Source organism: Amblyraja radiata, chromosome 1 (assembly GCF_010909765.2).
Source record: "Amblyraja radiata isolate CabotCenter1 chromosome 1, sAmbRad1.1.pri, whole genome shotgun sequence".
In the NCBI taxonomy this organism is placed as follows: domain Eukaryota; kingdom Metazoa; phylum Chordata; class Chondrichthyes; order Rajiformes; family Rajidae; genus Amblyraja; species Amblyraja radiata.
Window position 1 is genome coordinate 161259174 of NC_045956.1, and position 25345 is coordinate 161284518.

General features: G+C 44.5%; 1 protein-coding gene across 1 annotated transcript in view; it reads left to right on the forward strand.

Annotated features, from left to right (window-relative positions):
• The window catches only part of hdhd2 (haloacid dehalogenase like hydrolase domain containing 2), a 32870-nt gene that overhangs the window by 6834 nt on the left and 691 nt on the right, over window positions 1-25345 (forward strand). Inside the window, exons 4-6 of the mRNA XM_033033974.1 lie at window positions 12342-12426; window positions 13734-13950; window positions 24314-24377. Coding sequence (XP_032889865.1) covers window positions 12342-12426; window positions 13734-13950; window positions 24314-24377 — 366 coding nt within the window. The remainder of the gene's footprint in view (window positions 1-12341; window positions 12427-13733; window positions 13951-24313; window positions 24378-25345) is intronic.

The following is a 25345-nucleotide window of genomic DNA, read 5'->3' on the forward strand; positions in this document are numbered from 1 at the left end:
CGTGTACATCAGTCTATGAAAGTAAGCATGCAGGTACAGCAGGCAGTGAAGAAAACGAATGGCATGTTGGCCTTTATAACAAGATGAGTCGAGTATAGGAGCAAAGAGGTCCTTCTGCAGTTGTACAGGGCCCTAGTGAGACCACGTCTGAAGTATTGTGTGTAGTTTTGGTCCCCTTATTGAGGAAGGATATTCTTGCTATTGAGGGATTGCAGCGTAGGTTTACAAGGTTAATTCCCGGGATGGCGGGACAGTCATATGCTGAGAGAATGGAGCGGCTGGACTTGTACACTCTGGAGTTTAGAAGGACGAGAGGGGATCTTATTGAAACATATAAGATTGTTAAGGATTTGGACACGCTAGAGGCAGGAAACATGTTCCCGATGTTGGGGGAGTCCAGAACCAGGGGCCACAGTTTAAGAATAAGGGGTAAGCCATTTAGAACGGAGATGAGGAAACACTTTTTCTCACAGAGAGTTGTGAGTCTGTGGAATTCTCTGCCTCAGAGGACGGTGAAGGCCGGTTCTCTGGATACTTTCAAGAGAGAGCTAGATAGGGCTCTTAAAGATAGCGGAGTCAGGGGGTATGGGGAGAAGGCAGGAATGGGGTACTGATTGGGGATGATCAGCCATGATCACATTGAATGCCGGCGCTGGCTCGAAGGGCCGAATGGCCTACTCCTACACCTATTGTCTATTGTCTATCCCAGTGTTCTCGATATGGCCTCCTGCACATCGGCGACACCAAGCGTCGAATTGGTGACCATTTCGCTAAACACTTGTGCTTGATCCACCAAGGCCAACTGGAACTCCCGGTTGCTAACCATTTTAATTCCTCCATTGCCAGAGTGAGGCCACATACAAACTGGAGGGACAGCATCTCAGGTTCTGCTTGGGTAGTTTACAACCCAATGGAATGAACATTGAATTCTCCAATTTTAGGTAACTAAACCCCTTCGTCCCCACACACACCTCCCCTGTGCCTCAACAGGACTCTCACCTATTTCTCCCCTCCCACTCCCCAGCCATCTATATTTCTTCCTGTTGCTTCACAATGCGCAACCTGTATTTTCACCCCATGCCTTTGTCCAACCATCTGTTTATCAATCCATCCCCCTCTCACCTGTATCAACCTATTATGCCAGAATTTGGTCTGCCCCTCCTCTTTCCCAGCTTTCTTCCTCTCCATACTTTTTTTTCACCTTCCATCACAGTGAGGAATGTGGAGGAGTTGTGGTGGATGTTTATGTTCAAATATATTTTGTGTGTCTTGTTGCTTTGTACTGGTATGACTGTACGGCAAATCAAATTCCTCGTATGTTGCAAAACATACTGTGCTAATAAAGTATCATTATGATGATCATTATGATACAATTAGTCTGAAGAATGGTCCCGACCCCAAGCGTCATCCACCTGCTGAGTTACTCCAATACTTTGTGTCTTTTTATGTAAACCAGCACCTGGAGTTCCTTGAAGCAGACTGCTCATGGTTTTTCTTATTATTTGTACCAATATTTGTATCATTAAGCCATTTATGGTGGGTCAAATACCATTCGAAATAAGATGATACTACCCAATCTCATTATTCGCAGGATTTTTGCAGTCAGTTGAAATTAGTTTCTCTTTCAGATTTGTCACCGAGGAACCAGTTGTATGGAAAGAAAACTGAAATAAAAGCAGTAACATCTGTGGGGAGGGTAGTTAAGTTATCGAATACACAAAAGACAGTTGGTGTCTTCAGCAAAAAACAAAGTGTTGTAGGAACTCAGCAGGGAACTAAGTTGGTGTTTAAGTCAGCCACTCTGCATCCGATGAAGGGTCCTTGATGGGAAATGTGAACCACTCTCCAGAGATGTTGCCTGTCCTGCAGAGTTTTGTTTTATCATGTTCAGTTTTATTTCAGATTAAGTTCAAAACTAAAGACGACATCTAATACAGATTTGAAACTTTGAGGCAGAAACTGCTTCAGATTATTTCCAGATTGTATTTTTGTTGCGATCATTTCCTTTCATATTTAATGGGTTCTGGTAGAAGTGAGGCTCCAAAGGTTTGGATGCTATCCATTTAAGAATAGATGCTTCACTGAAAAAAGGTGCAATTTCCCCAGAAAGCAGCTCAAAAGAACCTTTTATAAACCCAATAAGTACCACATCAGATAAACTGACATGCATAGAACATAGAACAGTACAGCACACATGCAAGCCCTTTGGCCCACAATGTCTGTACAGAAGATTATGCCAAAACCGACTCTTATCTGCCTACACATAATCCATATCCCTCCATTCCCTGTATATCCATGTGCCTATCTAAAAGCCTCTTAAATGTCACTAATGTATATGTGTCCACCAGCACCCCGGCAGCACGTTCTAGGCACTCACCACTGCCTGTATAAAAAAAACTTGCCCTGCACATCTCCTTTAAACTTTGCCCCTCTAATCAAAACAATCCAACCCTGTCCACCCTCACTCTGTAGCTAATACCCCCTAATCCTGCCATCTTTCTGGTAAATCGTCTCTGCACCCTTTTCACCGCCTCCACATCTTTGCATTGAGGCGACCAGAACGGCATGCAATCGTGCAATACTCCAAATGTGGACGAATCAAAGTCCTATAAAATTGCAATATGACTTCCTGATCTTCTTATACTTCTTCTTCTTCTTCTTCTTCTTCTTCTTCTTCTTTGGAGTTTTACGGCAGCCGGCATCCACAATGTTGCATTGCTGCCACCTTCTGGCTTCACTCCACAGTCCTCATGTCTTTACATTATATCATTTTTATAAGGCCAGAGGCCCTCAAGAAATTAAACAACACCTTTACTCCTTTTCCTTCCCCTCCATACTCTAGAATGTTCTTTTCTGATATATCTGTCATTCCAATTTTCTTCATTTCATTGATCAAAACTCTTCTTTCTGTTTCATATCTTCTACATGCAACTAGAGCATGCTGAACTGTTTCTGGCTGATGGCATTCCTCACACAGCCCAGTAGGGTATTTTCCCAACATTTTTAATGTGCTGTTCAGGTGAGTGTGTCCTATCCTCAATCTTGCTAATACTACCTGTTCTCTCCTGTTCCCCCCTCTTCTTGCTGTAATGCCCACTGTATTTTGTAGCGAATAGAGGTGTCTCCCATTTGTCTCCTGTTCCCAGTATTGTTGCCATTCCTGATTTATTTTCTTCCACACAATGTGTTTTCCTTCAGATTTGGATAATTGTAGGTTTACCTCTATGTTCTCTTTTTTAACGGCCTCTTTTGCTAATTTATCCACTTTTTCATTTCCTAGCACACCAATGTGTGCTGGGACCCACAACAAAGTCACGTCACTGCCCTTCCTTGTTACTTGGCTTAATAGTAATAGAATTTCATACACTAGGTCAGGCCGCCTATGGGATGCACCAGACCCAATACTCTGGATTGCAGACAATGAGTCGCTACATATTAATACTTTGCATGGTTGCACCTGTTCTATCCACCGAACTGCCATCAAAATAGCGTACAGTTCCACTGTATACACTGCCAAATAGTTATTTGTTCTTTTGCAAATCTCAACATTCATCCCTTGCACTACCACAGCTGCCCCTGTTGTTTCAGCTACTGGGTCCTTTGATCCATCTGTGAAAATTAAGAGGTGTTCCCTGTATCTATTATATATATGGTTATGGTATTCTGTTTTTAGGTCCGAATTTTTTTCCCTCCTTTTTGCCTCCCATATCTCCAGATCAACTTTTGGGATGTTCAGTAACCATATTGGGACAGATGGCCACAATACTGCAGGGCAGAACTCTTTGTCCTCTACTTCCATGTCCCTTGCCACACCTCCTCCAACCCAGCCGAAGCTTCCAGACTGAGCCACCCCTCTCTCCCAGCACTCCTGTACTACCTGTTTTGTTGGGTGGTTCTCTCCATGACCCTTAAGGCTTAACCAGTAATTAGCCATTAGTTGTCTGCGGCGCAGTCTCAACGGCATCTCCCCAGTTTCCACCTGTAGTGCACATACAGGTGACGTCCGCACACCTCCTATACAGATTCTTAGAGCTTCCGCTTGGACTTTGTCCAACTCGGACAACACTGACTTAGATGCTGACCCATAAGCTATACTGCCATACTCTAGTCTGGATCTGATCAGTGATACATAGATATGTTTAAGAGATAATATATCTGCTCCACACTCTAAACCTGCTAAACATCTCATTACATTGATGGCTTTTTTGCATTTTCCAATTATTTTTGTAATGTGGACCCTCCATGTTAATCTGGAGTCAAAATGGACTCCCAGGAAACGGAAATCTTTTACTCTTTCCAAATTGTTGCCGTATAGTTTTAACTGGACATCCTCTTTAATTTTCTTCCTTGTGAAAACCATTGTCTTTGTCTTCTCTATAGAGAATTTAAAACCCCATTTCACTCCCCACTCTTCCACCTGGGCTATCCCTTGCTGCATTTTACCCACGATAAAATCTATATTCTTCCCCTTTCTCCATAGGCTGCCATCATCTGCAAAGAGCGATCGCCCCATCTCTGGTTGAATGTTTGCAAATATATCATTAATCATGATTGAGAATAGGATCGGGCTTATCGCACTTCCTTGGGGAGTTCCATTCTCGACTACACATTTACTAGAGATGTCTGACCCTATTTTAACTTGGATACTTCTACCGTTAAGAAAATCCATTATCCTTCTTATACTCAATACTCAATATATTCTTATACTCAATGACTCGACCAATGAAGGCATGCATACCTATCTTCTTGAGCTATCTTTGCAAGTAGCAGGTAGATTTGTTTGCAGATAACATTAAGCATGATCCCAAGAGATTTTATAAGCACCTAAAGTGAAAAAGGGTAACCAGGGAGAGAGTGGGACCCCTCGGGAATCAAAGCGGTTAACTCTGTGTGGAGCCACAGTAGATGGGCAAGGTCCTTAATGGGTATTTCTCCTCTGTTTTTACCATGGAGGAAGACAGGAGGATGGGGGATCTTGGGGTAGACACTGGAAGTATCTTGAGAACTGCTGTAGATTTGGGAGCAACAGCAGCAGGAGTTTAGCAAGAGATACGACTGATTGGCTCTAGCCCAAGTGGGAGGAGAGAAGTGAAAACAGTTAAAGTAGAGGCCAAGGACAGGCAGACTTTACTCAGAACTGCTGTAGATTTGGGAGCGACAGCAGCAGGAGATAGCAAGAGATACGACTGATTGGCTCTAGCCCAAGTGGGAGGAGAGAAGTGAGTCAGTGCCGGGAAAACAGTTGAAAACTGAGGAATTTGGTTTGTAAATTGGTAAATCAGGCAATTTATCAGTCAATTTAAGCAAGACTGCTCTTAGCGAGCGGCAGTGAGGTGAGGGAAGTGCCCTGTGAGTAAAGTGTGAGTCTTTGGCTCGAGAGTCTTCGGCGAGGAGGCTGAGGAGAGGAGACCACGCAATACGCTTGAGAGGTAGAGATGAAAGAAGGAGATGTCAGGCAAGCTGATTCAGTGCGATGCTTGCAGTATGTGGGAGGTCAAGGACACCGCTGGTGCCTCTGGCTGCTACAAATGCGAGAAGTGCATCCAGGTAGAGCTCCTGAAGGGCCGTGTTGGGGAACTTGAGAAGCAAGTGGATGACCTCCGGTTCGTCCGAGAAACGGAGTCGTTCCTCGACAAGTCCTACAGTACGATTGTTACACCTAAGGTACTGGAAGAGAGAAGGTGGGAGACAGTGAGAACGGGAGGGAAGCATGGAATGCCAACTTCCCCGGGTGTTGTACATCTTGTGAACAGGTTCACCCACTTAGAAGCTGTCGGGACAGAAGAGGTGTTTACACTGGGCGGCGGACTGGCTTGTGATGCGAATAGGGTTGTTGAGCCAAAACCAAAAAGGCCTAAGGCAGGCAACGCCATTGTAGTGGGAGACTCCATTGTGAGAGGTACGGACAGGGGTTTCTGCGGCAACAGACGGGATGCGAGGATGGTGTGCTGCCTTCCTGGTGCCAGGATCCAGGATGTCACGGACAGAGTGCAGAGGGCGAAGGTGAACATCCGGAAGTGGTAGTGCATGTCGGCACAAACGATGTCGGAAAGAAGGGGATGAATATTCTGCAGCGTTACTTTAGAGAGCTCGGAAAAATGCTGAAAAGCAGGACCTCCAGGGTTGTTATCTCCGGTTTGCTTCCAGTTCCTCGTGCTGGCGAGAGCAGGAACAGGGAGATACGGGACCTGAACGTGTGGCTGAGGAACTGGTGCACGGGGCAGGGATTTAGATTCTTAGATCACTGGGATCTGTTTTGGGATAAGGGGGAACTGTACAAAAGGGACGGATTGCATCTTAAAAGGTGTGGGACCAGCATTCTGGCAGGCAGGTTTGCCACTGCTACACGGGTGGTTTTAAACTGAATAAGGGGGGTGGGGTGTCGAATGGGATAGTGGGGGATGGAGTTAAAGGGAAAGGGTTTCTTAAATGTGTGAGCGTAGAGACAGAGGGGTGTAAAATGAGGGTAGAAGCAATAGGTAGTAAGGTGAAAAGTAAAAGTGGCAGGCAGACAAAACCAGGGCAAAAATCAAAAAGGGCCACTTTTCAACATAATTGTATAAGGGGTAAGAGTGTTGTAAAAACAAGCCTGAAGGCTTTGTGTCTCAATGCAAGGAGCATTCGTAATAAGGTGGATGAGTTGAATGTGCAGATAGCTATTAATGACTATGATATAGTTGGGATCACGGAGACATGGCTCCAGGGTGACCAAGGCTGGGAGCTGAACATCCAGGGATATTCAATATTCAGGAGGGATAGAGAGAAAGGAAAAGGAGGTGGGGTAGCGTTGCTGATTAGAGGGGAGATTAACGCAATGGAAAGGAAGGACATTAGTTTGGAGGATGTGGAATCGGTATGGGTATAGCTGCGAAACACTAAGGGGCAGAAAACGCTGGTGAGTGTTGTGTACAGGCCACCTAACAGTAGTAGTGAAGTTGGAGATGGTATCAAACAGGAAATTAGAAATGCGTGCGACAAAGGCAAAACCGTTATAATGGGTGACTTCAATCTACATATAGATTGGGTGAATCAAATTGGCAGGGGTGCTGAGGAAGAGGATTTCTTGGAATGTATGCGGGATAGTTATCTAAATCAACATGTAGAGGAACCAATGAGAGAGCAGGCTATTTTAGACTGGGTATTGAGTAATGAGGAAGGGTTAGTTAGCAGTCTTGTTGTACGTGCCCCCTTGGGCAAGAGTGACCATAATATGGTTGAGTTCTTCATTAGGATGGAGAGTGACATTGTTAATTCAGAAACAATGGTTCTGAACTTAAAGAAAGGTAACTTTGAGGGTATGAGACGTGAATTGGCCAAGATTGACTGGCAATTAATTCTAAAAGGGTTGACGGTGGATATGCAATGGAAGACATTTAAAGACTGCATGGATGAACTACAAAAATTGTTCATCCCAGTTTGGCAAAAGAATAAATCAGGGAAGGTAGTACATCCGTGGATAACAAGGGAAATCAGGGATAGTATCAAAGCGAAGGATGATGCGTACAAATTAGCCAGAAAAAGCAGCATACCGGAGGACTGGGAGAAATTCAGAGACCAGCAGAGGAGGACAAAGGGCTTAATTAGGAAAGGAAAAATAGATTATGAAAGAAAACTGGCAGGGAACATAAAAACTGACTGCAAAAGTTTTTATAGATATGTGAAAAGAAAGAGATTAGTTAAAACAAATGTAGGTCCCTTGCAGTCAGAAACAGGTGAGTTGATCATGGGGAACAAGGATATGGCGGGCCAATTGAATAACTACTTTGGTTCCGTCTTCACTAAGGAAGACATAAATAATTTGCCGGAAATAGCAGGGGACCGCGGGTCAAAGGAGTTTGAGGAATTGAGTGAAATCCAGGTTAGCCGGGAAGTGGTGTTGGGTAAATTGAATGGATTAAAGGCCGATAAATCCCCAGGGCCAGATAGGCTGCATCCCAGAGTACTTAAGGAAGTAGCTCCAGAAATAGTGGATGCATTAGTAATCTTTCAAAACTCTTTAGATTCTGGAGTAGTTCCTGAGGATTGGCGGGTAGCAAATGTAACCCCACTTTTTAAGAAGGGAGGGAGAGAGAAAACGGGGAATTACAGACCAGTTAGTCTAACATCGGTAGTGGGGAAACTACTAGAGTCAGTTATTAAAGATGGGATAGCAGCACATTTGGAAAGTGGTGAAATCATTGGACAAAGTCAGCATGGATTTACAAAAGGTAAATCATGTCTGACGAATCTTATAGAATTTTTCGAGGATGTAACTAGTAGCGTGGATAGGGGAGAACCAGTGGATGTGGTGTATCTGGACTTCCAGAAGGCTTTCGACAAGGTCCCACATAAGAGATTAGTATACAAACTTAAAGTACATGGCATTGGGGGTTCAGTATTGATGTGGATAGAGAACTGGCTGGCAAACAGGAAGCAAAGAGTAGGAGTAAACGGGTCCTTTTCACAATGGCAGGTAGTGACTAGTGGGGTACCGCAAGGCTCAGTGCTGGGACCCCAGCTATTTACAATATATATTAATGATCTGGATGAGGGAATTGAAGGCAATATCTCCAAGTTTGCGGATGACACTAAGCTGGGGGGCAGTGTTAGCTGTGAGGAGGATGCTAGGAGACTGCAAGGTGACTTGGATAGGCTGGGTGAGTGGGCAAATGTTTGGCAGATGCAGTATAATGTGGATAAATGTGAGATCCATTTTGGTGGCAAAAACAGGAAAGCAGACTATTATCTAAATGGTGGCCGACTAGGAAAAGGGGAGATGCAGCGAGACCTGGGTGTCATGGTACACCAGTCATTGAAAGTAGGCATGCAGGTGCAGCAGGCAGTGAAGAAAGCGAATGGTATGTTAGCTTTCATAGCAAAAGGATTTGAGTATAGGAGCAGGGAGGTTCTACTGCAGTTGTGCAGGGTCTTGGTGAGACCACACCTGGAGTATTGCGTATAGTTTTGGTCTCCAAATCTGAGGAAGGACATTATTGCCCTAGAGGGAGTGCAGAGAAGGTTCACCAGACTGATTCCTGGGATGTCAGGACTGTCTTATTAAGAAAGACTGGAAAGACTTGGATTTATACTCTCTAGAATTTAGGAGATTGAGAGGGGATCTTATAGAAACTTATAAAATTCTTAAGGGGTTGGACAGGCTAGATGCAGGAAGATTGCTCCCGATGTTGGGGAAGTCCAGGACAAGGGGTCACAGCTTAAGGATAAGGGGGAAATCCTTTAAAACCGAGATGAGAAGAACTTTTTTCACACAGAGAGTGGTGAATCTCTGGAACTCTCTGCCACAGATGGTAGTCGAGGCCAGTTCATTGGCTATATTTAAGAGGGAGTTAGATGTGGCCCTTGTGGCTAAGGGGATCAGAGGGTATGGAGAGAAGGCAGGTACGGGATACTGAGTTGGATGATCAGCCATGATCATATTGAATGGCGGTGCAGGCTCGAAGGGCCAAATGGCCTACTCCTGCACCTAATTTCTATGTTTCTATGAGAGCGGTCAATATTACGGTTGCAGAGGTGTTGAAGGTCCTGACGTGTATGAAGATAGACAAATCTCCCAGACCTAATCAGATATATCTGAGGATACATTGGAAAGCTGGAAAGAAAATTGCAGGAACCCTTGTGGAGATTTATGAGTCGGCATTAAATACAGGCAAGGTGCCAGAAGACTGGAGGGAGACAAATGTTGTGCCTCTATTCAAGAAGGGCTGCAAGGAAAAGGCTGGGAACTACAAGCCTGTAAGCTTAACATCTGTGGTCGGAAAGTTACTGGAGAGTATTCTGAGGGATAGGAAACACATGCACTTAGTTGGACAAGGGCTAGTCAAGGATAGTCAACATGGTTTCATATGCGAGAGGTCATGTCTCACAAATCTGATTGAGTTTAATGTGGATGTGACCAAAAAGATCGATGAAGACAGAGTTGTAGATGTTGTATACACAGATTTTAGTAAGGCATTCGACAAAGTTCCGAATGTTAGGCAGCTCTGGAAGGTTAGATACCATGGGATTCAAGGAGCGATAGCTGAATGGATAGAAAATTGCCTTCTTGGAAGATGGTGGTAGGTTGCTATTTGGACTGGAGGCCTGTGGCTAGTGGTATGCCTCAGGATTCAGTGCTGGGCCCATTGATGTTTGTCATCTATATCGATGATTTGGATGAGAACGACAATGACATGATTAGCAAGTTTGCAGATGACACAAAAGTGGGTGGTATTGTAGATTGTGAGGCCACATTTCGAGTACTGTGTTCAGTTTTGGGCACCATGTTATAGGAAAGATGTCATCAAGCTGGAAAGAGTGCAGAGAAGATTTACGAGGATTTTGCTAAGACTTGAGGTTCTGAGCTATAGGGAGAGGTTGAACAGGCTAGGACTCCATTCCTTGGAGTGCAGGAGCATGAGAGGTGATCTTATAGAGGTGTACAAAATCATGAGAGGAATAGATTGGGTAGACTCACAGTCTCTTGCCCAGAGTGGGGGAAGCAGGAAGCAGCATGTGAGACTGGGAAAGCACATCACAGACCCGCAAACCCTCAGCATAGGAGCACCGCAAGGATGTGTACTCTCTCCTCTCCTTTACTCTCTCTACACCGACGACTGCACCTCCATAGACACCTCTGTCAAGCTTCTCAAGTTTGCGGACGATACAACCCTGAGTGGACTGATCCAGGAGGGGGAGGGATCTGCCTACAGACAGGAAGTGACACAGCTGGCGTCCTGGTGCCGTCGCAACACCCTAGAGCTCAATGCTCTTAAGACAGTGGAATTGATTGTAGACTTTAGGAGAGGTACCCCTCCCCTCACCCCACTCACCATCAACAACACCACAGTCACATCTGTGGAGTCTTTTAAGTTCCTGGGAACCAACATCTCCAAGGACAAGGCACGACAGAGGATGTACTTCCTGCGGCAGCTGAGGAGGCACAATCTGCCACAGGCAATGATGGTCCAATTCTACACGGCCATCGTAGAGTCTGTCCTCACCTTCTCCATCATGGTCTGGTTTGGCTCAGCCACCAAGCACGACACCTGGAGGCTGCAGTGAATCGTCCGATCAGCAGAGAAGGTTATTGGCTGCAACCTTCCCTCCATTGATGAACTGTACACTGCAAGGGTCAGGAAGCGAGCGGGCGAGATCATCTCTGACCCCTCTCACCCTGGCCATAAACTCTTTGAATCACTTCCCTCTGGAAGGCGACTCCGGATTGTCAAAGCTGCCACAGCCAGACATAAAAGCAATTTTTATCCACGAATAGTTGGCCAAAAATCTGTAGCCTCCCTTTGATCTGGTATTTTGTTGTATCACATGCTTGATCAATGGTGTTTTATCATTAATGTTTTATTACTATTAATGTTTAGTGTTTTCTGAGTCATTCATAACTGTCACTGTATGTCATGTTGTTACTTGTGGGCGGAGCACCAAGGCAAATTCCTTGTATGTGAATACTTGGCCAATAAACTTACTTACTTGAAAACGAGAAGACAAAGGTTTACGGTGAGGGGGGAGGGATTTAATAGGAACCCGAGGGGTAACTTTTTCACACAAAGGGTGGTAGCTGTATGGAATGAGCTGCCGGAGGAGGTAGTTGAGGCAGGTCGCAACATTTAAGAAACATTTAGACAGGTACATGGATAGGACAGGTTGAGAGGGATATGGGTCAAACGCAGGCAGATAGGACCAGTGTAGATGGGACATGTTGGCCGGTGTGGGCAAGTTGGGCCGAAGGACGCTGTAAGACTATCTACTTGTGTTGCAATTTTCAGGGAGCCATGGACGGACTCCAAGATCCCTCTGTAGATCAATGCTGTTAAGTGTATATTCATGCACTAATTAAATTAATTGTATATTTACTCTTGCATTTGATCTCTTTCCCCCCCCTGCCGCCCCCCCCCCCCCGCCCCAATTGAATTGAATAGAATAGAATACTTTATTGTCACGTGTGGCAAGTCACAGTGAAATTCGTTGCTTGCATATCCAAGGTATGCAAATAGTCGCCACATAAAGGACACTGACATAGTTACAAAGTATCCCATACCAGGTCAACCATGTTCTCCCCCCCACCGGTTCCCAACTTGACGACTCCGCGGCACCGACCCAGGTTCCACCGACCCGCGAGGCTCCACTGACCTGCGAGGCTCCGTCTCCGACCAGCGAGGTTCCACTGACACGCCGGGGCCTCCTTGGAGGCGTCACCTCAAACACTAAAGTGCAACACCTCACGCTAACCAAATTAATAAACATTTTGTGATTTTAGTGTTACAAATACACATACACAGGCATCTGCATTTATTTTTACTCCAATCGATCGACATCAAAAGTTCAATGAGAATTTATTTATTTTTCAGGAGTGGACACAACTGATCCTAATGCTGTGGTTGTTGGATTAGCTCCTGAACACTTTAACTATGACACATTGAACAAGGCATTCAGGTAAACATTTGCAAATGACAAAGGAAAATAGTCTGGGAATAAATAGTGATCGAGCTCTCTTTGTAAATCCTAATGTAATTTGGATGCAATGATTATCTTGCCATCATGCAATGACCAGATACTATATCTAATATGGAAGATAAACGTGGATTAAACTCTTACAGATGATTCTTGCCTGACTGGACCAAACACAAAATCAACCTACTTTGCAGCTAGTTTTCCTGTGAAAACTATTATGTTTGCTACATAATATTTTGAAGACAATATTGGCAGTAGATAATAATGGTTGCCTTATTCCTTGAGGTACCTGCAGTATTTAATTTGTGCATAACACAAACCTGAAGAGGCATAGATTTAAAATATCCATTAATTTGCTTATCCTCTGAAGGGTCTGAAGAAGGGTTTCGGCCCGAAACGTTGCCTATTTCCTTCGCTCCATAGATGCTGCTGCACCCGCTGAGTTTCTCCAGCTTTTTTGTGTACCTTCGATTTTCCAGCATCTGCAGTTCCTTCTTAAACAATTTGCTTATCCTGTTCTGTTTTTATTTCAATGGTTCTTTATTATCATTTGTACTGCGGTACACTGAAATTCTTGCTTTGCATACAGTTCAGTAAATTATCACTATTGATAAACACGATCCCAGATTAAGTACAAAGTGTGTGAAAATAGCCCAAGGAGATGGAAATATCCCACGGAGATGCTACACAAGAGTCACTTCAAAGTCCTAGCTGCAGCTGGCTATAAAGGCCCATTGCAGCTGTCGCTTTGTTCCAGGTCGGCCAGCGAACCATAGTCCCTTTCCTCACCCAGCCACCATTCAGTTCTCCGGGGGGCGCCTCTTTGCGGAAGGTAAGATCCTGGTTCCTGTTACAAGCCCTTTTGTTCTTGCATCCTCCGTCGCCAATTCTCTCCATCCTCCTCTCTGGTTCTCAGGGAGGAGCAGGGGCCGGGCTTGGTGGCTTCCCTCTTCAGGCGGATTTCCCGGTTCCATGGCCTCTCTGCAGCGTGACATGACACGTCATATTGGCTCATCATGGAAAAGATGTCCAAATTTCATACTGCTGATTCCATGTTGAATTTGGCACAGATGTTGGAACCGGTCATACATTCTGTTGAACAGTGTGTTTATGTAATGTGGATTCACAGAAAGGAAACAAGGCATCAAACCATTGAACGCCTTGCAAGGCACAAAACCATTGAACGGCATTGAAAAAGGGGAGGAAGAAGAACATCGTAGAGGAATAAATATTTGTAATTGTTGATTGCATAGTTCAACCTTGTTCTGTCTTCCCATGTCTTTCTACAGATTAATTTTGGATGGTGCCCCTCTAATTGCCATACACAAAGCAAGATACTACAAGAAGGTAGATGGATTATCACTTGGACCAGGACCTTTTATTACTGGGCTGGAATATGCAACAGATGTCAAGGCCACAGTAGTCGGAAAACCAGAGAAACCATTCTTTCTTGAAGCTCTTCAAAGTATTGGATGTCAACCAGAAGAGGCAGTTATGATTGGTGATGTATGTTTAATTTTGCCCATCTCCATCACCAACACAGCTCGTCTGCTACTGAAACAAATCCACATTAAAGTATTTGGAATAGTTGAGTTTAGAGATGACAATGCTCTCCTGTCCAACCTCCCACATTCTGTGCTATATCAGTCATGAACATCCAAACCTCTCTTACCTTATCTGAACTCACTCCAAGTTTCCTTCATCCAACTTGTTTGTGCTTTGTTGACTTTCACTGGCTTTCTCTCTTACAAAGACATTTTAAATCTTTATTTTAAAATATTTTTATTTCCGTCAATGAACATGTCCTCGAACACCTCAGTACCACTTTCAGCCGCACAGAGTCTTCACTTCCCAGATTCTGCCTTCTTGCATTCTCCCAATACTTCTTTCGGTTTTCTTTTTCCCCCAGGCTCTGGAATTTTCTCCCCAAAATTCTACCTCTGGCTTTATACAGCTGCCTAAATATACCCTTCTACTGAGCCCTTGCTCATCTTCCTCATGTCCCTTTATGTGGCTCAGTGTCAATATTTGTGTTTGGCCCCTGCTGCGTACCACAAAATGTTTCCTGAAGTAAAAGTTGATTATAATTTCAAGTTGCTGCTGCACCCTGCTTCATCTGCCTTTAGAGATATTTCACCTTGGATGAGATAACATAGGCATGCATTTTAAGGGAGCCCCCTACTTTCCATGGAGAAACACGGAACTATTTGGAAAGGAGCTAACCATTATGGAGTTGGTATTCAGGAATTCTTAGTAGCTGAAGTGACCATCTACAAAACTAAATATTCCTGAGCAGTCAAATCTATAGAAGGCATTACCACAAAAAGGCAACTAGCATCATCAAGGACAGACACCATCCCGGCCACGCTCTCATTTCACTCCTATCGTCAGGAAGAAAATATTACAAGTCTGTAAACCATGACCTCCAGGTTCAGGAACAGCTTATTTCCAACAACCATCATGCTCTTGAAGACCATAAACACCAACTAAATATTGAGCCTTCCCGAGCCCCCGTTCATCTGATGGTATTACTGTCACAGTCACAGAGGCTGTTACGACTCCCGAATGCAAGTACTTCAGAGCCACGTAACACAAGTCAAAAACCAGGTTCAGGTTCAAAAAACAGTTTTAATTATTCATTGGAACACAAAACTCAAACCTGATTTAAACAACCCAGTCAGGGATATGGATAAACCGACAAACAATTTAACAATGCTCCAGCCAGCCACGCCATGGGCCGTCGAACCGGAGATTCCAAAACCTGCCCAAAGAGATACAACCCTGAAACCAAAATACACGAAAACTCTAAGGTCAGCCCTTATCCGTCCCAACTCAATATCTGTTAACAAGGAATGGTGAAAATACACAAAGTTCTATGCCATGTGGTCAGGCTGCCTCGGCCCCCACCAACAGTCTGCTCATCAGTCAGAGTCTACGACGAAGAGATGCATCCTGGGAAGCTCTGGTATTTATACTTCAGATGAGTCACCCGTCACCTGACGCAGCTGGGCCAATCGGGTACAGGAGCCTTTAACCCCTCGATTCCAGACTCACAGCCACGAGGCCTGTACTTGGGATAGAAACAGAGAAAGGTAAGTACATAGCATTCACCAGGAGGGGGAAGCGCCTAAAACCCCCACCCAAAGATACTGAATAAGTTTCTGAAAATGAACAAAAAAAACACCACCAAATTTCAGCAACTATTCAGTAACACAGACATCACTGGCGCGACAATGCATAAGCCAATACATCATCCTTGCCACGGATATGCCAGTCAAATGAGACAACCGCAAGGGAAGCGTCTCCAAAGCCTCAGAGTTACTCAGCTTTCCCTGCGTTACTGCCACAGACAACCGTGCCTCCCCCACATCACCACCCGTGTCAGGGGGCAGCACCACTGCAGCCAAAACAGGCTTAGAAGGACATAGCTCCGACCCATCAACCTCCACAGGCTCCTTCCTGTCGAACCAGTCCTTCATCCTAGACTGAGCAGAGGCAAGATTACCCATTGCCAGTTCGCATGCCCTCCTCAGTCTAGAGCGAAAAGTACAGACGTGGTCTAAAATACTACGTTTTGTATCCTCCTGCAACCATTTCTCCTTCAGGACCCTCAACGGAACACGTACAGTATGCGCGAACACCAGGTCAGCAGGACTGAACCCTAAAGACTCCTGCACGACCTCACGCACCACAAACATAACTAGATGAACCCCCTCATCCCAGTCTTTTTCAAACTCCAGGCAGTAAGTCCTCAACATAGATTTCAAAGTCTGGTGAAACCTCTCGAGAGCTCCCTGGCTCTCAGGATGATACGCACTGGAGTAACAATGCTTAATATCTAACAACTTCATTACCTGACTAAAAACCTTCGACATCAAGTTGGAACCTTGGTCACTCTGCACAACCTTGGGCAAACCGAACAACGAAAAAAACTTAGTGAGAGACTTAACAATTGCAGGGGCAGTAATTCTACGCAAAGGGACCACCTCCGGAAAGCGGGTAGTCGCACACATAATTGTTAATAAAAACTTGTTGCCCACCCTTGTCCGAGGTAGAGGGCCCACACAATCAACTAGAATCCGCTCAAACGGCTCACCGACCACAGGGATTGGATATAAAGGCGCAGGAACAATCGATTGGTTCGGCTTTCCTGCCACCTGGCAAATGTGACAACACCTGCAGTGCTGTTTCACGTCCTTTTTCAACCCTGGCCAAAAAAAATTCCGTAAGATGCGGTCATACGTCTTATTGACCCCCAAATGTCCACCCAGAGGACCATCATGAGCCAAACAGAGTATCTCGTCCCTATACCGACGAGGCATCACAATCTGATCAACCACGCTCCAATCATCATGCCCAGATATATCCAAGGGAGACCACTTTCGCATCAGTAAGCCATCCCTTAGAAAATACCCCTTTGCTGTGGAATCCATATCCCCCTCAGGCACTGCGCAGTCGCACAGATCAGATAAACCTGGATCACTCTTTTGCTCCTCAACCAGCCGGTCACGTGACAGTGACACCGGCACATTTCCAGACACTATCCCATCTTGAGATGGAGAAACACCCTTCACAACACAGGATCTATCATCCTGATCCCCAAAAATGCTCTCACTCAGGTCCACCACATCCTCAAACTTCGCCTGGCTCTTAGCCATAGCCCTCGTGACAGCACAAGCTGCGAAGACCTTTGGATGCTGCATAGCCAATCTATCAGGACTCTGCACCATCGGAACAGCCGTCACCTCAGGAGTGACTAAAACTCTACCTCCTGCCAAGTCATTCCCCAAAATCACAGAAACTCCCCCAACGGGAAAACACGGCCGTAACCCAACAGTTACCCGGCCTGAAACCAACTCGGACTCGAGACGCACGGTATGCAAAGGCACTACCATGTCATCCATCCCGAATCCTACCACTGGGACACTTGACCCAACCGATGATTCCCCAGAAAACGGCAGTACACCATCCAATATAAAGGACTGAGTAGCACCAGTATCACGCAAGATGGATACTGGAACTCTGTCACCCCCATCCTCTAGAGAAACAAAACCATTCATGATGAACGCAGAATAATTCCTACACTCATCAGACTCAGGCACCTCAGGTACGACAGGTGCCTTCTGTGCACCCACCAAAGCCACAGGCTTTGCATTTTTCTGCTTCAGAACGGGACACGACTTTAACATGTGCCCTCTCCTTCTACAATAGTAGCACACAGGACCTTCATCAGTCCTTACCTTTCCGTCAACCTTATCAGCTCGGACCTCCCCCTGTATCAACGTGCTGCCATTTGCAGGCACAGAAACACCTTTGACACTGCCACCGGCGACACCACCACGATCAACCGGCCGTGCACCAAAACTATAGGATCGCCCAACAAAATCAGATTTATGAGTCAATACATACTCATCTGCCAACACTGCAGCCTTAGACACCTCATTCACCTTCTGCTCATTAAGGTAAGTAGTAACCCTCTCAGGGAGACAGTTCTTAAAGTCTTCCATAATTATCAAGGCCCGCAGTAGCTCAAAATCCTTCACTCCACCTGTCAAAAAGTGCCTCCTTCTCCCTAGCAAACTCCACATAAGTCTGACTATCAAACTTCTAAAGCGCCGGAACTTCTGCCGGTACGCCTCTGGAACTAATTCATAAGCCCTTAATACTGTAGACTTCACACACTCATAGTCCAGACTGCTTTCAACAGATAAAGACGAGTACACCTCCCGTGCTTTACCCACAAAGACACACTGCAATAGCAAGGTCCACACGTCCCTAGGCCACTTCAAGGACAAAGCCACCCGTTCAAACACTGTGAAATACTTGTCCACATCCTCCTCACGAAATGGGGGAACCAGGCGGATGTTCTTGCTCATATCAAACTCCCGTTCCCTAGAAGAAACCCGGGAATTATCTATTTCTTTTTCCCGCAGCTGAAATTCAGCCCTTTTGGTTTCCTCCTCAAGCCATTTCATTTCAAGAACATGCATGAGCTCTTTCTCTTTTAACAAAGAGGCAATTCTCTGTGACTCAAGCTCCATCTCCTTCAGTTTAATGACGGCCTCCATGTTCTGAACTGGCTGAACAGAAGGTGGGGGACTGTCTGCACCACCAGGCAAAACCCCAGCCTCCACCAACGCAGCCCACAACTCCGATTTAATGGAGTGTTTCTTTGAATGCTTGTCAATAGTCACGGCATAGTTCTCAGCCAGCAAAATCAAATGCTCTTTCGTACATCTATCAAACAACTCCCGACTAGGAGCCTCAACAAATTCTTTCACCTTAAATTCCATTTCTAATGTAGCCCCAAAGCACCAGCTAAAACTTGGGCACTAATGCTACCACAAACAGGGAAGAAAAAATTCCCTTACAACACACAGACTTCCCCAGTCCAGAAGCCTACCAAAAAACCCCTCTAAAAACGTCTAGGGTCCTCAAAACTTAGGACGAGCCCCCATTTTGTTACGACTCCCGAATGCAAGTACTTCAGAGCCACGTAACACAAGTCAAAAACCAGGTTCAGGTTCAAAAAACAGTTTTAATTATTCATTGGAACACAAAACTCAAACCTGATTTAAACAACCCAGTCAGGGATATGGATAAACCGACAAACAATTTAACAATGCTCCAGCCAGCCACGCCATGGGCCGTCGAACCGGAGATTCCAAAACCTGCCCAAAGAGATACAACCCTGAAACCAAAATACACGAAAACTCTAAGGTCAGCCCTTATCCGTCCCAACTCAATATCTGTTAACAAGGAATGGTGAAAATACACAAAGTTCTATGCCATGTGGTCAGGCTGCCTCGGCCCCCACCAACAGTCTGCTCATCAGTCAGAGTCTACGACGAAGAGATGCATCCTGGGAAGCTCTGGTATTTACACTTCAGATGAGTCACCCGTCACCTGACGCAGCTGGGCCAATCGGGTACAGGAGCCTTTAACCCCTCGATTCCAGACTCACAGCCACGAGGCCTGTACTTGGGATAGAAACAGAGAAAGGTAAGTACATAGCATTCACCAGGAGGGGGAAGCGCCTAACAGAGGCGGACGTCAGAAGATCCTTCAGGGAGGTGAACCCTCGGAAAGCACCTGGACCTGATGGTATACCTGGTCGAGTTCTCAAAACCTGTGCAAACCAACTGGCAGCGGTGTTTGCGGACATTTTCAATCTCTCATTGCTGAGGTCTGAGGTTCCTTCCTGCTTTAAGAGGGCAGCAATAATGCCGGTGCCCAAGAAGAGTACGGTCTTGTGCCTCAATGACTATCAACTAGTGGCACTAACATTTGTGGTGATGAAGTGCTTTGAGAGGTCGGTTATGGGGCATATCAACTACTACCTCAAAAGAACCTCGACCCACTACAGTTCGCCTACCGTCACAATAGGTCCACGGAAGATGCAATCTCACTGGCTCTCCACTCCGCACTGGACCACTTTGACAATAAAAACACTTACGTCAGCCTGTTTTTTATAGACTACAGCTCGGCGTTCAATACCATCATCCCATTCAAGCTGGTTATGAAACTCACGGAACTGCGTTTCCCTTTGCAATTGGATCCTCGACTTCCTCACCCACAGACCACAGACCTCAGTGATGATTAGTACGGGAGCACCTCAAGGCTGCGTGCTCAGCCCCTTGCTTTACTCACTCTATACTCATGACTGTGAAGCTGGACATAGTGTGAACTCCATTATCAAGCCGTTGTGGGACGAATTACAGATGGTGATGAGTCAGAGTATAGAAGTGAGATCGACCGACTGACCATATGGTGCAAGCACAACAACCTGGCTCTCAATATCAGAAAAACCAAAGAACTGATTGTGGACTTTGAAATGGAAGGTTTTGGACCCACAATCCTGTTTACATTAGTAGTGGAGAGAGTCAAAAACTTTAAATTCCTGGGCGTGCATATTTAGGAACATAGAAACATAGAAAATAGGTGCAGGAGTAGGCCATTCGGCCCTTCGAGCCTGCACCACCATTCAATATGATCATGGCTGATCATCCAACTCAGTATCCTGTACCTGCCTTCTCTCCATACCGCCTGATACCTTTAGCCACAATTGCCACATCTAACTCCCTCTTAAATATAGCCAATGAACTGGCCTCAACTACCTTCTGTGGCAGAGAATTCCAGAGATTCACCACTCTCTGTGTGAAAAATGTTTTTCTCATCTCGGTCCTAAAAGATTTCCCCCTTATCCTTAAACTGTGACCCCTTGTTCTGGACTTCCCCAACATCGGGAACAATCTTCCTGCATCTAGCCTGTCCAACCCCTTAAGAATTTTGTACGTTTCTATAAGATCCCCCATCAATCTTCTAAATTCTAGCGAGTACAAGCCGAGTCTATCCAGTCTTTCTTCATATGAAAGTCCTGACATCCCAGGAATCAGTCTGGTGAACCTTCTCTGTACTCCCTCTATGGCAAGAATTAGAAGACCAAAACTGTACGCAATACACCAGGTGTGGTCTCACCAAGATCCTGTACAACTGCAGTAGAACCTCCCTGCTCCTATACTCAAATCCTTTTGCTATGAATGCTAACATACCATCTGCTTTCTTCACTGCCTGCTGCACCTGCATGCCTACTTTCAATGACTGGTGTACCATGACACCCAGGTCTCGTTGCATCTCCCCTTTTCCTAATCGGCCACCATTCAGATAATAGTCTACTTTCCTGTTTTTGCCACCAAAGTGGATAACCTCACATTTATCCACATTATACTGCATCTGCCATGTATTTGCCCACTCACCCAGCCTATCCAAGTCACCTTGCAGCCTCCTAGCATCCTCCTCACAGCTAACACTGCCCCCCAGCTTCGTGTCATCCGCAAACTTGGAGATGTTGCATTCAATTCCCTCGTCTAAATCATTAATATATATTGTAAATAGCTGGGGTCCCAGCACTGAGCCTTGCGGTGCCCCACTAGTCACTGCCTGCCATTCTGAAAAGGACCCGTTTACTCCTACTCTTTGCTTCCTGTCTGCCAACCAGTTCTCTATCCACATCAATACTGAACCCACAATACCGTGTGCTTTAAGTTTGTATACTAATCTCTTATGTGGAACCTTGTCGAAAGCCTTCTGAAAGTCCAGATATAACACATCCACTGGTTCTCCCTTATCCACTCTACTAGTTACATCCTCGAAAAATTCTATAAGATTCGTCAGACATGATTTACCCTTCATAAATCCATGCTGACTTTGTCCGATGATTTCACCACTTTCCAAATGTGCTGCTATCCCATCTTTAATAACTGACTCTAGCAGTTTCCCCACTACCGATGTTAGACTAACTTGTCTGTAATTCCCTGTTTTCTCTCTCCCTCCCTTTTTAAAAAGTGGGGTTACATTAGCTACCCTCCAATCCTCAGGAACTACTCCAGAATCTAAGGAGTTTTGAAAAATTATCACTAATGCATCCACTATTTCTGGGGCTACTTCCTTAAGTACTCTGGGATGCAGCCTATCCGGCCCTGGGGATTTATCGGCCTTTAATCCATTCAATTTACCTAACACCACTTCCCGGCCAACCTGGATTTCACTCAGTTCCTCCATCTCATTTGTCCCCCGGACCCCTGATATTTCCGGCAGATTATTTATGTCTTCCTTAGTGAAGACAGAACCAAAGTAGTTATTCAATCGGTCTGCCATGTCCTTGTTCCCCATGATCAATTCACCTGTTTCTGACTGCAGGGGACCTACATTTGTTTTAACTAATCTGTTCCTCTTCACATATCTATAAAAACTTTTGCAGTCAGTTTTTATGTTTCCTGCCAGTTTTCTTTCATGATCTATTTTCCCTTTCCTAATTAAGCCCTTTGTCCTCCTCTGCTGGACTCTGAATTTCTCCCAGTCCTCTGGTAGGCTGCTTTTTCTGGCTAATTTGTATGCTTCATCTTTTGTTTTGATACTATCCCTGATTTCCCTTATCATCCACGGATGCACTACCTTCCCTGATTTATTCTTTTGCCGAACTGGGATGAACAATTGTTGTAGTTCATCCATGCAGTTTTTAAATGCCTTCCATTGCATATCCACCGTCAACCCTTTAAGAATCATTTGCCAGTCTATCTTGGCCAATTCACGTCTCATACCCTCAAAGTTACCTTTCTTTAAGTTCAGAACCCTTGTTTCTGAATTAATTATGTCACTCTCCATCCTAATGAAGAACTCAACCATATTATGGTCAATCTTGCCCAAGGGGCCACGCACAACAAGACTGCTAACTAACCCTTCCTCATTACTCAATACCCAGTCTAGAATAGCCTGCTCTCTCATTGGTTCCTCTACATGTTGGTTTAAAAAACTATCCCGCATACATTCCAAGAAATCCTCTTCCTCAACACCCCTGCCAATTTGATTCACCCAATCTATATGTAGATTGAAGTCACCCATTATAACAGTTTTACCTTTGTTGCATGCATTTCTAATTTCCTTTTTGATGTCATCCCCAACTCCACTACTACTGTTAGGTGGCCTGTACACAACTCCCACTAGTGTTTTCTGCCCCTTAGCGTTTCGCAGCTCTACCCATATCGATTCCACATCCTCCAAGCTAATGTCCTTCCTTTCTATTGCGTTTATATTCCCAATGATCTTTCCTGGACCCAGCACACTGATGCAATCATGAAGACAGCACATCAGCGCCTCTACTTCCTGAGAAGATTACGGAGATTCGCTATGTCAAATAGGATTCTCTTGAACTTCTACAGGTGCACAGTAGAGCATGCTGATTGGTTGCATCATAGCCTGGTTCGGCAACTTGAACGTCCACAGCGGAAAAGACTTCAAAAAGTTATAAACACTGCCCAGGCCATCACCGGCTCTGACCTCCCCACCATTGAAAGGATCTATCGTAGTCGCTGACTCAAAAAACATCATCAAAGACCCACACCACCCTGGCCACTCACTCATCTCACCATTGCCATCGTGAAGAAGGTACAGGTGCGTGAGAACTGTAACGTCCAGATTCAGGAACAGTTCTTCCCTACAGCCATCAGGCTATTAAACACTAAAACCTCATAAGCTATGAACTACAATAGACTATTATTATTATTATTATTATTGCACTGTTATAGTTTGTTCTTTTTTTCCTGAGTTTTTGTTATATTGTTTTTTATGATTACATATTCTGTTGTGCTGTAGCAAGTAGGAATTTCATTGGTCTATCTGGGACACATGACAATAAATCATTCTTGACTCTTGAACTATGAATGGAATTGGTTGGACCAAGGATTTTAGGCTTTTATTTTATTTTGCACTAATATTGTTTTTAAAAATTTGTTAAACTTATTTTTTTGTTTGCTTATTATGTTGTCTGTGGAGTACTATGATGCTGCTGCAAATAAGAATTTCTTTATTCTGTTTCGGTATACATGACAATTAAACACTCTTGATTCTTCTGCACCTGGGATCTATTGCACTCGGTATCCTAGGATCCTCAGATCCTTTTCTGCGTCTACTTTTCTTAATCTCCTTACCAAATAAAGGTGCCAATATCTGAACATGGAATTCTATCGGTGGTTATGTTTATTGCAACCATAATATTTTAAAATGTGTGCCTTTCTTTGCAAAATCTCAGATCTTTTAAGATGTTTCCAGCCTGATAAATGTTCTCTCTTTTCAAATGTGTGTATCGGACCTCTGCTTCTTGCTCCACAAGGGTAACAAGAACATTATTTGCTGAATCTTTAACTATTATTTTGCTTTCTTTAGTTAGGTTTCAACTGAGTAATTCCAAGCTTTTCTCACACCTTGCCTTTTTCATCTTTTCATTTTACTTTCTGTTGTTCCATTTTTGTTTTTGTCACTTGTGGGGAAAACAAAACGCATTAATAGCAGGATAATTTATTTCTGTCTGCAGGATGTGAGGGATGATGTCGGTGGAGCACAAAGTGCTGGAATGTTGGGCATTTTGGTAAAAACGGGTAAGTCTTTGTTTCTAACTAACCATATGAAATGCTTATGGTTGTTTTCCTCTTCCTTTATTTTTTACACAATACAGAATTTGGCAGCAAAAGGGGTGACCAAGGAACTGTTGCTTTTATACAGTTGTCCTTGAGTAGATAATAGTGGAGATAGATTTTTACTATCTGTCATATGTTAAAGCTTTTCACTGTACCTCGGTACACGTGGCAATAAACTAAACCAAATTAAGTGTTACTATTTGTTAATACAGCACACACATCATGTGTGACACTTAATTTTGTCTCTGATTATTTCACTTAGCTGTACAGCTATTACAATATCATGGGTAGATAAAAATGCTGGAGAAACTCAACGGCTGAGGCAGCATCTATGGAGCGAAGGAAAAAGTGACGTTTCGGGTCGAGACCCTTCTTCAGACTTCTTCCTTCGCTCCATAGATGCTGCCTCACCCACTGAGTTTCTCCAGCATTTTTATCTACCTTTGATTTTTCCAGCATCTGCATTTCCTTCTTAAACAACTCTACCACTGTCCCACTGTGCTGTCCCTGTGCTGTATGAGAAAAATGATTGATTTTTGAGCCTTTCTAGCTCAAGATCCTGCAACTTTGTTTCTGATCAATCTTATAACATGGGGAGTTTCCACATGAATTTTCTTTTATGTTATTTAGAAATATACTATACTGCATTTATTTCACTTTGCTTCATCCTCCCTGATAGAATCTATATTCCACAGAAAATGAAGTTTTGTCTCAGCTGGTACCTCTCCTGACTTTTATTCAGAATGTCAGGATTTAAATTCCACCCCAGAGCACAAACAATCTCACTTCAGTACTGAGGGTGAACTGTAGTGAACTTCAACATGGTCTGTCCTCTCTGGCTGAGGTAAAAGCCATTTCACCCTTTCAAAAGTCAGAGGTATCCTGGTACTTCTGTAACACATAGAAAGACATGTGCTATTATTTTCCAA